The sequence below is a fragment of the Podarcis muralis genome, chromosome 15 (assembly GCF_964188315.1).
Source record: "Podarcis muralis chromosome 15, rPodMur119.hap1.1, whole genome shotgun sequence".
Taxonomy (NCBI): domain Eukaryota; kingdom Metazoa; phylum Chordata; class Lepidosauria; order Squamata; family Lacertidae; genus Podarcis; species Podarcis muralis.
The window spans coordinates 38,817,129-38,829,599 of record NC_135669.1 but is presented as its reverse complement, the minus strand read 5'-3'; the positions used below and the strand labels follow the sequence as shown (position 1 = coordinate 38,829,599).

General features: G+C 47.4%; 1 protein-coding gene across 2 annotated transcripts in view; it reads left to right on the top strand.

The window, feature by feature from the left end:
- The window catches only part of AATF (apoptosis antagonizing transcription factor), a 62,620-nt gene that overhangs the window by 35,543 nt on the left and 14,606 nt on the right, over positions 1–12,471 (top strand). Inside the window, exons 9-11 of one of the 2 annotated variants that reach the window (XM_028707360.2) lie at positions 6,825–6,892; positions 8,694–8,774; positions 11,860–11,931. In XM_028707360.2, coding sequence (XP_028563193.2) covers positions 6,825–6,892; positions 8,694–8,774; positions 11,860–11,931 — 221 coding nt within the window. The remainder of the gene's footprint in view (positions 1–6,824; positions 6,893–8,693; positions 8,775–11,859; positions 11,932–12,471) is intronic. The other variant, XM_028707362.2, reaches the window with a different exon arrangement.

Here is a 12,471-nt window from a genome sequence, read left to right as displayed (position 1 = left end):
AGTATCCCTGGGCCTTGATCCTCCCTGAATTTGCCTAACCAACCTTGTTGGTGGCGGCCGCCATTGCATCTTGTAAATGGACGAAGAGAAAGAGGGAGATGGAGGATGAATGAGAACATTAGAAAAAACCAAGGGCCTATCTAATCAGCCCAAATTACCAAACGAAGTGCCTTTGGAAAGCCCCCCCCCCCAAGTTCCCCCAGCTACTCTGTACTCAGAGACCTCCTTTCTCTGAACTTGGAGATTATGCATAGCTAGGAAGGGCAGGTCCACCGGTTTCAATTCTGTTCCATTTCATATATGCTCAATCATTGGACCCGCCCCCCCCTTTTTTAATTTTAAAAAAACAAAATGAAAAATTGCACCCAAATTGCACCCACCTGACTTGCCGCTAAAATAGGCATTTTTGTGCACCGTCTGCCCTGACTGTGCATGCTTTCCAGTGCACGTTAGACACGTTTTCGTGTACGTTTTTAAAAAGCACATCACAGACATACACATATTGGCATGCTTTCCGGGGCATTTGCCCCCTGTGTGCATTTCCCTACATCGCAAAAGTGTGAGACGTGTGTAGTAACTTGCCCATGGTGCAAAGGGAACGTTAGCATCGCTTGAACTCTGTTTTCTTTAGGCCCCTGGCTCTGCCCGTCACTGGGACCGTGGCCCTTGGAAGCTTGCCCAGAAGGGAATGTGGTCCCCAGGCTAAGAAAGACTTCCTGCCGCTGACCTTGGCAAGTTTCAGCCTTCTGAGCCAGGCTATAAGGGGGCCATATTAGGAGATTTGCATCAGTGGAAGTCGTTTGGTGCCAGTTTGATTGAGAGAACTCGCCAGCCACAGTTTTATCCCAATTCCTCAACCACCACCATTTCCTTTCCCTCTGCCTCAATCTTCACACATCGGGGGCTTAGTGCTGATAGTGTGATTTACTTGTGTTTCCTACTTAATAATTAGACACTGGGAGACTCCATCTGTCACTCCTAATGGAATACGTGGGGGTCTGACTAGAGTTTTTCTGTTTTGACTAATAAATTCTAACTGGGATTGCTGAGCCTAATGAAATATTACAACTTCAGGAACGGAGAGTGGTGTTCTTTTTCTTTCTCATTCCTCCCCCCACCTTCTCTTCTTCTTCTTTATTAAAGGCCCTGTGCTGGAATTAAAAAAAAAGAGAGAGATTTTGCTGTTTCCTCCAGTAAATTGGTTTATCATTTATCCTCTTACTCTGAACCCTTGGCTCTGCTCTGGAACCTGGTGCAGTCTCTGTGTGTTTGTGTTGGCTGCAAGGCCATAGGACAAAATAGCAGAAAAACTAGTCAAATCTTTTTTAAAAGAGCAATAATAATAATACAGTGATACCTCGGGTTAAGAACTTAATTCGTTCTGGAGGTCTGTTCTTAACCTTAAGCTGTTCTTAACCTGAAGCACCACTTTAGCTAATGGGGCCTCCTGCTGCCGCCACGTGATTTCTGTTCTCATCCTGAAGCAAAGTTCTTAACCCGAGGTACTATTTCTGGGTTATTGGAGTCTGTAACCTGAAGCATCTGTAACCCGAGGTACCACTGTAGTAGAGGCACCCATGCAGAGCCAACCAGACTTTTCCCACTGGGTAGTGTCCCTCCCCTGCCTGTGTCTTAAGTTTCCTTTAAAAATAAATAAATCCATTGTTAACATGGCTTCAGTGGGTTGGAGAAGGGATAGCTCAGTCAGTAGAGCATGAGACTCTTAAATCATGGGTCATGGGTTCGAATCCCATGTTGGGCAAAAAGATTCCTGCATTGCAGAGAGGTTGAATTAGATGACCCTTGTGGTCCCTTCCAGCTCTACAGTTCTGTGATTCTCAAACTTCAGGTTGCTTTGTAAATCTCCCCCCCTCTCTCCCCCCCCCCTCTCTCTCTCTCACACACACACACACACGCACACACACACACACACACACTTATTTATTGCAGTTATATCCCACTTTTTTCTGTCCCAAGTTGCTCAAGGTGGCATCTGTGGTTCCCCCTCCCATTTCATTTAATCCCCACAGCAACCCAGTGAGGTAGATTATACTGAGAGGCATTGACTGCCCAAGGTCACCCAGCAAACTTCATGGCCGAGTGGGGATTTGAACCCTGAATTCCCAGGTCCTGCTCCAACACTAAACCCTACAGCACACTGCACACACACACAGACACAGAAACTAGCTAGGTCAGAGGTGGGGACCCCTCTCCTGTTTGCTCTGCAATATGGATGGGGAAGCCCAGGCACTGGCCTCGGGGCTTCTTTCTCCAAAGTGTGCCTGGAGCACCTGATACAAAGAGTGTGGTGGATGCTCAGAGAAGAAGCCCAGCTCTGGAAAAGAGACCTATTGATTTCGCCGGTGGAAGTGTGGTGTTTGTGTAGGACTGCAGACTTAAGTTTATCTACCTTGGGTGGCTTTCTAACCCCCAACCCCCATGCAGAATTTGTACCCTTTTCTTCCCCTAAAGGTAAAGGGACCCCTGACCATTAGGTCCAGTCGTGGCCGACTCTGGGGTTGCGGCGCTCATCTCGCTTTATTGGCCAAGGGAGCTGGCATACAGCTTCCGGGTCATGTGGCCAGCATGACTAAGCCGCTTCTGGTGAACCAGAGCAACACACAGAAACGCCGTTTACCTTCCCGTCGGAGTGGTACCTATTTATCTGCTTGCACTTGGATGTGCTTTTGAACTGCTAGGTGGGCAGGAGCAGGGACCGAGCAACAGGAGCCCACTCCGTCACGGGGATTCGAACTGCCGATCTTCTGATCGGCAAGTCCTAGGCTCTGTGGTTTAACCCGCACCACCACCCGTGTCCCTACCCGGCGCCCACCCTACCGTACTCACAGCGCCCACCTGTTTCTTTCCCTACCTGGCCCCAAAGGCAGTTGTTTACACAGCCCCAGTGGCGTAGCGTGGGTTGTCAGCACCCGGGGCAAGGCAAGTAATTTGCGCCCCCTAGCCCGTGGATTTGCGCCCCCTAACCTGTGGATTTGCCCTAACCCCAGATGGTGCGGCCGGCCCCCCCCCTGCACCCCCCACGCTACGCCACTGCACAGCCCCCTCTGCTCACGTGACAGATCCACCAAGCAAACTTGCCCGGAAGGAACAATTTGCCCCGAACGCAAATACGCTTTGCTGCAGAGTATTCAAGCTTTCTTTTCCCCCTTTCCCTTTCCAAAAATAAGATCAGCCACACCAGCCGGCGCTGGTAGGAGAGGAAGCGAGGCATCTAATAAGTATCGCCTTCGTTTTGCTCCTCTCCAGACTCTTTGCTCCCATGATATTGCCTGGGCAAAGGGAGCAGCCCATTTTCTCCCCAAGCCCCAGAGGGCAACTGTTTACAGAGCGGTGCCGCCGTTAACACTGGTTTTAGCGTGTCGCCCGTCTGCGTAAGGCTGGATTTGGATCTTGTACTTAGCTGCCAGGAGTGACTGTGATGAAGTGGGAGAGATAAACTGATAGATTGTGTGCCAGGAAGATGTTGGGGAATCAATCAGATAAACAGGGCAAAGAGAGAGAGAAAGAGAGAGGGAGCTTGCTGGGTTTATTCTCTCTGCTCCCTCCCCTGCGGGAACAAAGCAGCGGCCTCTCTGCCCCTTAACGGCTCCGAATGTAATTGCTGCAGTAATAAGAATTTAAAGGGTGTGTGTGTAAGCAAATGGAAAAAGCATCGCAGGGGGCTTTTTAATTGCCTTTATGTTTTTTAATAGAAGAGTTGTTGAGGAGGGAAGGAGAGATATACAGTTTTAAATAAATATATATACACGCATCCTTTAGGTGTCTGTCTGTTAAGGGCAGCAGGCTAGGTTGGGTGAAACCTTTCTGGTGTGTGTGTGTGTGTGTGTATATATTTGTGCATATGTGTGTGTTTGTAAGCCACCTGGGGGGTTGCACCCAGGACCTTCTGCACGCAAAACCGCAAGCGAGTTGCATTATCAAAGGGAGGATTTGAACCCTCCTTAAAATATGCGGGCCATAGCTCAGTGAGTAGAGCATCTGCTTTGCATGAAGGAGGTCTCAGGTTCAATTGTCATCATTCCCAGGTGGGGCTGGGAATGTCTCACACCAGAAAGCCCTGGAGAACTGCTGCCAGTCCTTGTAGATCAGAGGTCAGCAAACTTTTTCAGCCGTGGGCTGGTCCACTGTCCCTCAGACCTTTCAGGGGACGACGACAACTATATTTTGGGGGAGGGAATGAACGCATTCCTATGCCCCACAAATAACCCAGAGGTTCATTTTAAATAAAAGCACACATTCTACTCATGTAAAAACATGCAGGCCAGATTTAGAAGGCGATTGGGCCAGATCCGGCCCTCGGGCCTTAGTTTACCTACCCATGCTATACGGGCTCTTGGATACCCCATAAGGGAAAGGGAGCAGTTTTTTCTTATAGCACCCCTTTAAAAAAAAAGTAAGTTTCCAGTCCTCGTGGTTCTGAATAAAAAGAGCCGATTTGCATAGGAAGCTGCCTTATATGGAGTCAGACTGGAGGGCTGTTGCTGTTCAAAACTGCCCCCTACCCTGCTGACGTCCATAGAACCAGACTTGCATTCTGGCCATCATCGCACAGCAAACAAGGAAATCGGAGGTTAGTTGGGGTCTTGGGACTTTTGTGTCGTTCTCCATCCTCCTCTCCTTATTCCCAACAGGCTAAACAATGCAAAAGAAGCAAGTGTCTGTAAGAAATGAGCCTGATGCAGTTAGCTGGCAGGAAGGCAATAAGCCCAAAAATTCTGCTTAAGGCCTCGTTCGTAAGAAGAGCCTGCTGGAAGTGCCACATCTGGTCCAGCATTCGGTTGTCACCATGGCCAAGCAGAGGCGCATGGGAAGCCCAGAAGCAGGACCTGAGCACAACAGCACTCCCCGCCACTTGTGCTTCCCAGGAACTGGCATTCAGAAGCATTCTTGCCTCTGACGGCAGAGAGAGAACAGAGCCATTGTTGTTGGAAGCCATTGATAGCCTTCATCTAATACTCTCTTAAAGCCATCACTGCTTCTTGGGAGGAGCATACTCCACAGTGCAACTGTGTCGTAGAACTTATGGAGGACTAGAAGCTTGCGGTGCCCATTTTAAAGTGAATTCTGGGGTTCCCAGGAATCTCACAAAACGTGTTGCGTTTTCAACTGTGTTGCTGCCTTTTGTTATCGAGCCAGAAGTGGAACATATCCATGCATCGAACATTATCTTGAGCATTAATGTATCCCACTTCTGGTTTGCATTGAAATCCGAAACAGGCCAAAAACCCACTTGTTTGGGCTTAAAAGATCGTTAGCTCGCCTCTTCCCCCCCGGTGTAGAGATGGATGCCTTTATCCACCTTTTCTTTCCCTGTGTTTTCTGCCTGACCTTTTAAAGATTCTCTGCTGATATAGATGGGGTGGATTAAACTAATCATAAAATGATGAAGGGAAGCCTGCAACGCTCATTGATTTCGTCTGAAATTAACTGTAGTACAATAAGTCTTCCTAATGGCATTCTGTGTTGCGCTCCAAAGCGAGTTCCAGCTTCCTCCTATTCTCAACCCCCCCTCCGTAATTTATCTTGCCCCAAAGGGACCCCTCCCCTGGCATTCTTGATGAAGAAACTATTGCAACACCATCTACTCCCTTTCCTAAACAGAAGGCGGCTTACAATAATACGTCAGAGCCAGTGTAAAGGCTCCCCCCCCCCCCACTCTTGATTACCAGGATTTAAGACAGGCCTGGGGGTGGGACAAGTGTGGCCCTCTGGGCTTCTCTGTCTAGCCCTCTGAACTTCTTGAAACACATCCCGCTGACCCAGCTTCACAACCTCCTTGAGTGTTTTTGCCTGGCTGGAAAGTGTCTGTGCATTCTGATAGTGCCTCTTGCTCTTGCCTTAATGGAGGACACAGGGCAATGTGTGAATGTCTGCAGCCTTTGCTGTGCAAAGGTAAAAATTAGGTTTGTTGCCCCACCCACGTTCGCCTCTGGTCCCACCCAACACCTTGCACGTGGCCCTCGAAAGGTTGCCCAAAAGGGAATGTGGCCCTTACCGCTGAAAAAATAATTATTTCGCATTGCGTGTTTTCAGTAGTCTCAAAGCTTTTGCTGAGTAAGGGAGCTTTTCAAAGAAGGAGGTACAAATGGCAGTTCAGCTCGAGCTTGAGGAAGAGCCCAGAGGTCAGGGATGGAGTGCCTGCTTTGAATGCAGAAGGTCCCTGGTTCAATCCCCAACATCTCTTGGAAGGGCTGTGACTGTAGTCTTTGTCTGAAACGCTGGAGAAATCCTGCCAGCCAGGGTTGGTGATATTCTGAGCCATTGGTAACCTGACTGCATTATTCTGGTTTAAAAACCGCTTTGAGGTTTCATTCAAAGCTACTTTATGCTATATAGATTTGAGGAAATAAAGAAGCCGAGCCAGAAATGATGCGCTACTGCTGGCGTGGGATGGGTGGGTGAAATTCATGGTTCCGATTCTCCTGAGTTCAGAAGCTGGGTAAGATCCGTTGGGAGTTTCGGCGAATTCATTCCAGTGGTGTGCAGAACGAAATGATCTGGCAAGACTGCTGGTTGAAGGGACGAGGGACGCTTGATATTTATTGTTTGTGGCCAGCAAAGCCATTCTAAGTATAGGGGCCAGGATGTTAACATTTGAGCCTGCTAACTTATGTGGACTGAGCCTGGGGAGGAAGGAGGAAGGAAGTAAAGTCTAGGCGAGAAGGAACAACAGGTTGACTTTCTTTTCTGTCTCCCTGGCCCTACAAGATGGTTGTTCAAACCCAGTCTGAGAATTCCACAATCTCGTATTGCTCTTTTCAAAAAACCAAACCAAACATGGCTTCTTCTCTCTTCATTTGCAGCTCCTCAGGGAACTTATTGAACGTAAAACCAGCTCCTTGGACCCCAACGACCAGGTTGCAATGGGCAGGTAAGCAGCCTGTTTTTGTCTGGCTTGAAACATTGCACAAAGGGCAACACACTGCTGGCTTGCGCAGGGCAGTGCAATGAATACTCAAGTTTTGAGTCTGAATTGTAATGTTTGCAAAAAGGCAAGGGGATAGGTGGGAAGTGATTTGTGTTTATTACACCCCGTATGTGTGTGCCGAAGATATTTGGAGGAGACTCAATTGGAGGGAAGGGGGTGGACAGGAGGCAGGGAATGAAAATACTTCCTGCTAGTTACGCTCATTTTTATTTTTAAGCTGGAAGCTGGCATTGCCTTCACCTGATTTACTTGTCGGGGAGCCCGGCATCGCAGGGTGGGGTGGGGTGGAATCTCAAAATCCAATTACCACAATCTTAATATAATCTTAATTACCGCAATCTATTTTATTGTAAAGTCAGATAAATGTACAATGTAATCACCACTTAAGTGCGGGAGTTTTTTGGGCTGCCTCCTGTTTAAATGATAGCAGAGCCTTGTTTCCATAATATTCCAGACATACCACCAAATAAACAAAAACAAAACACCACCAGGCAATATTTTAACAAGGATGAAAACCGTTTCACCGATGTGCCTGAGCTTTTTTTTTTAACGCATCAAACAGCTTATGGGCAGTGATTTGTATGCAACCAACTCCAGCTCAGTTTTTATTTAGTTTCTTTGGTGTGTGTTTGTGTGTGTGTGCATCCATCCTGTATGTATGTGGCTGCGTACACACGATACCTTTTAAAGCGCATTCAGAGCACACACACACACTGCCCCCCAAATCCGGGGAACTGTAGTTCCCCCTCCCCACAGAGCTATAATTCCCAGCAGCCTTAAACTACAGTTCCCAGGATTCTTTGAGAGAGGAAATGTACTTTGAATGTGCTTTAAGGGTATGGTGTGTTCGCAGCCAGAGGTTCTTTCCTAACTCTCATTATTGTGTTCCCCCCACCCTTTTTTAATGTTCTTCCAAATTTTAGCCGGCGGCTGTTTTCCAAATGTGTAACATTCATTAACCAGATTTAGAAATGTTGCTGTGTGTGGTGATGGGGTGCGTGTATGTGTGTGTGTCGCTTTTTAACGAAGCCTTTTTCTAAGCACCGAACTGGAGATAGAAACAGGTTTTTGCCCCTTAGCTCTACATTTGACTCTGGGGATGCAGAAAATGGGCTCTTAGGCAGCTTTAAGGCCATCGTATTTTTAGCTCTGCTGCTATTCTGGCCTTCCTGCAGAGCCTCTGCTGCTAATACAGGCGGTGCAAGTTGCTGCCTGGTCCCTCAGCTTGTTCAGGGGCTGCCAGTACCTTTGGGTACCTCCTATGATGGATGGTCTCTGGAAATATCCCCTCAAAAGTCCTCCTTTCATGAGAGGCTGTTTGCTCTTCCCACTCGGTTCCTGTTTGCACTGGCTCAGCGTCTCTGGCAATGACCCTCCCTCTCCCCTTACACATGCCCAAATTTTACTGGGTGCCAGGGTTCGAATAAGCCTAGTGGCAGCTGATATGGGTGCCTTTCTCCCATTGACGGGGGCCCTGGGGGCAGATTGCTTAAATTATTATTTAAATTTATCACCCGCCCTACATCCTAAGGTCCCAGGGCGGTTCGCAGCACTAATACACAATATGGAGAACAGATTAAAGCAATTTACAATCAGAAAACTTAAGTGGGTCCTAGAAATATACACCAGGCGAAGGTGAAGAAGTGCGTCTTCAGCATTCGCCCAAAAGCTGTGCGATGGTGTTCCCACCCTCTTTCAAGGAACCTTGACAATTACTGCAATTCCACCCCCCCCCCTTCCTTAGGCAATGGCTGGCTATCCAGAAACTACGGAGCAAAATCCGGAAGAAAGTGGACAAAAAGGCCAGCAAAGGAAGGAAAATTCGGTGAGTACATTAGGCTGCCTTGTCTTTACTTGCCAAATCGCTTTGCACCATACATGCCCGTTTGACTCTTTCGGTCAGTCAAACTGGCACTGGTGCATAACGCTTGTTCCACACTTGTAAGAAATCAGTCTTTTAGACTTTGGAAGTCCTTGCCTGTTGACATAAGGAAGGTGCATTCCCTGTATTTTTTTTGGTGTCTGCCAAAAAAAGCATTTTTGTTTAGGGAAGCCTGTCTAGGCATGTAGAAGCTGGCCTGTGCTTTAATCTGCTTTTAGTTTATTGTTGATTTCAATTTTTTTGGTATGTTTTAAATACTTGTTTTTAACTGGTTATATATATATATATATATATATATATACACACACACACACACACACACACACACACACACACTGATAACTTTATTCTTTCGTAAACCACTTTGAGGTTTTATTACAATCAACTGGTATATACCGTATTTTTCTGTGTATAAGACACCCCTGTGTATAAGACGCCCCCTATTTTGGGGGACTCCAAATCAAGGAAACACCCCTCAGCACTACCCGTGTATAAGACGAGCCCCAATTTTAAACCTAATTATTTGGTTAAAAAAACCCTAGTCTTCTACATGGAAAAATACGGTAAATATTGTGAAATAAAAACAAACAGTCTATGGTGCTTGGCCAGTTGTAGCTCACCCTTCCACCCCACTCTGTGGGACCTGACTGCCTTCTTAGCTTCGAGTTTTATTTATTTGTTTCTTACACAGCCTTACTTCTTATATCGATAGGCAGAGGTTATCAAAGCAGTATACAGTAAAAAAAAGAAAAGGGATAAAATTGCGTTCACCATCAGAGGTGATGCGGAGGGTGGTAGCACAAGAACGGGGCCTTCTCAGTGGTGGTTCCCCATTTGGGGAATGCTCTGGCAAGGGAAGTTTGCCTGGCGCCATCATTGTTTGATCTGCCGCTGCTAGACTAAAATTCACGCCCCTGAGACTCTTGAGCGGAAAGATGAACGTGCATGTTTAGGGAAGCTTTTAATGTTTGGTGCATTACTGTATTTTAATATTTTGTTGGAAGCTGCCCAGAGTGGCTGGGGAAGCCCAGCCAGATGGGCGGGGTATAAACAATAAATGATGATGTGTGCATGGCTGCAAGGCAAGGTGTGCATGGTTGCATTGCATGTATGTGCTCAGGTGGCCCACAATAATTTCTCATGTTCCTAAATGTTTAAGCCACGACCCCAAGCATTACAGGCTAATAATACCAACATTTTAGCTTGGAAATGAATACCTAGCCAGTCCAACTATTGGAGCAATGCATCCAGATCAGTTGTGGTTGGACTCGAACTCCTTGCATCCCTGACCGCTGGCCATATTGGGGGGCTGATGGGAGCTGGAGTCCAGCAACACCTAGGGGGCTTCTTGGGTCAGCTAGCACCAATTCAACTTTTTTCTCCTGAGTTGTGCGTCGGAATAAATTTGAAGCACAAGATGTTTTCTCTTTTGATGCACTGAAGCCAGAAAATCTACTGTACTGCCTTCCCTGCTGGTGTGGTTTGGTTTTGGGGGTTGGAGGTAGGGGAGTGATGCACAACTTCAAGCACCGTGTGTGTGTGTGTGTGTGTGTGTGACCAAAACAATAAATCCCGTGCTCAGATGGGCACTTGATAGAAGTCAGCCGAGTGGGGCTGGGTCAGGCCTGGCATAGCAATTTTTAAGATAGATGTCATGAGATAATTTATGAAAAGAGGGTTGAGCTGCTTTGTTGGGCCTAAAAGCCTGTAATTATTGACTATCAATATTCCTTCCTGTCAGCGTCGTACGCAACTGGGATATATTCATGACTCCGCCAGAGCCCCCTGACAGACATTGCACCACCCTGAGCTGGGCTCATAGAACCTTTCTATTATTATTATTATTATTATTTCTTCTTCTTCTTCCTTTTAGCCAAAGGGATTTAGAACAGTTTTTGTCTGTGGGATTATGTCTGTCTCTCTCTCCCCTCCCCCACCCCCGAGTTATCAAAAACCTAAGAGGGGGAGGGGAATGACCAGGGCTGGATTTAGGTTTGATGAGGCCCTAAGCTACTGAAAGTAATGGGGCCCTCTATATGTCCAGCTGTCCTTTGTCAACAACAATTCGTCGCTGTTTTTTGTGTTGAATATATGCTATATGGTAATTTATGGACCTGATAGGTATCTAAAGCCATTGGCACATGTTGCCATGCAACCAGTGCATGCAGAATGTAGGCACCCTATACAGTGGTACCTCGGGTTACATACACTTCAGGTTACAGACTCCGCTAACCCAGAAATAGTACCTCGGGTTAAGAAATTTGCTTCAGGATGAGAACAGAAATCGTGCTCTGGCGGCACGGCAGCAGCAGGAGGCCCCATTAGCTAAAGTTGTGCTTCAGGTTAAGAACAGTTTCAGGTTAAGAACGGACCTCCAGAACGAATTAAGTACTTAACCCGAGGTACCACTGTATATAGAAATGAGCAAACCAGTGATATTTTAGGGAGCAGGCTAGCAGCCGGCGTCCATTACTTACATCATAGGATTCCGTTCTTAGACAGAGGTAAAGTTCGCAGACCGAGACACTTATTTCCGGTTTTGCAGAGTTTGTAAACCAAATCGTTCTTAAACCAGACTGTTCTTAAACCGAGGTACCACTGTATAGCGTTGAAGGGAAAGAGAGCTGGGAGGAGAAAGTGCTGGGGAGAGAAGGGGCCCTCTGACCTTCCCACCGCTGCCTTTGTATAGCTGGGATCTGATGCTCTGAATCAAAACCTCACGTGAGCGCAGAGTGTGCTCCATCGCTTAGCTGCAGCGATTTCCGTGAAGGCGCAACAGCTTTGTGGGAGGACAGCAGCTCAGTAGCAGAACATCTGCTCTGCATGCAGAAGGCCCCATCTTCAGCCTCCAGGACAGCTGGGAATCGTTCCTCGCCTGAAACCCTGGAGAGCTGCTGCCAGCCAGTGCAGGAAGTTCTGAGCTAGGCAGACCAGTGGTCTTGACTTGAGAAGAAGGCTGCTTTCTGCTTTCGTTTCCTCTATCTGAATAGTTACAACGCGCTCTCTGCGTGTGTGTTTCTCTTCCCAGGTATCACGTCCACAGCAAGCTGGTCAGTTTCATGGCCCCCATTGACCATTCCACGATGACTGATGATGCCAGGTTAGTAAGCGGTTAATTACGCTTCTCGGAGGGCTTTGTGACAGCTTGATATTGACCTGTTCTTCAGGCTGTCACTGTCCCTGGTTCTTTGTATCAGTTAGCCATTTGTCACCGGCACAATGCGGGCCTTCTGTCCTGGCCGAGCCAGATGGGTGCGTTTTGCCGCTAGAATTGCACGCTGCGTTTCTCTGCGGTTCAGGCCGGGCTCTGCCCTTGCCATTTGCTGCTCAGACACTTCAGCTATATCTTGCTTTGTGTGTGCTTTAAAAAAAGAAAATTTCCATGCAGTCAGATTGCACTGTTTTCAATGTCACCAAGAGTCTTTCGTGACATGCTGTAAAGGAGAACACATTTAAGGCCCCATCTGCAGTATAAATTTAAAGCCATACCGTACCACTTTAGACAGTCTTGGCTTCACCCGGAGAATTCTGGGAGCTGCAGTATGTTAAGGGTGGTTGGGGAGACCCCTGCTCCCGTCACAGGACTACAGTTCCCAGAGTTCCCTGGTCTGGTTGTTAAATTAAGGTTAGCAGATTTTTT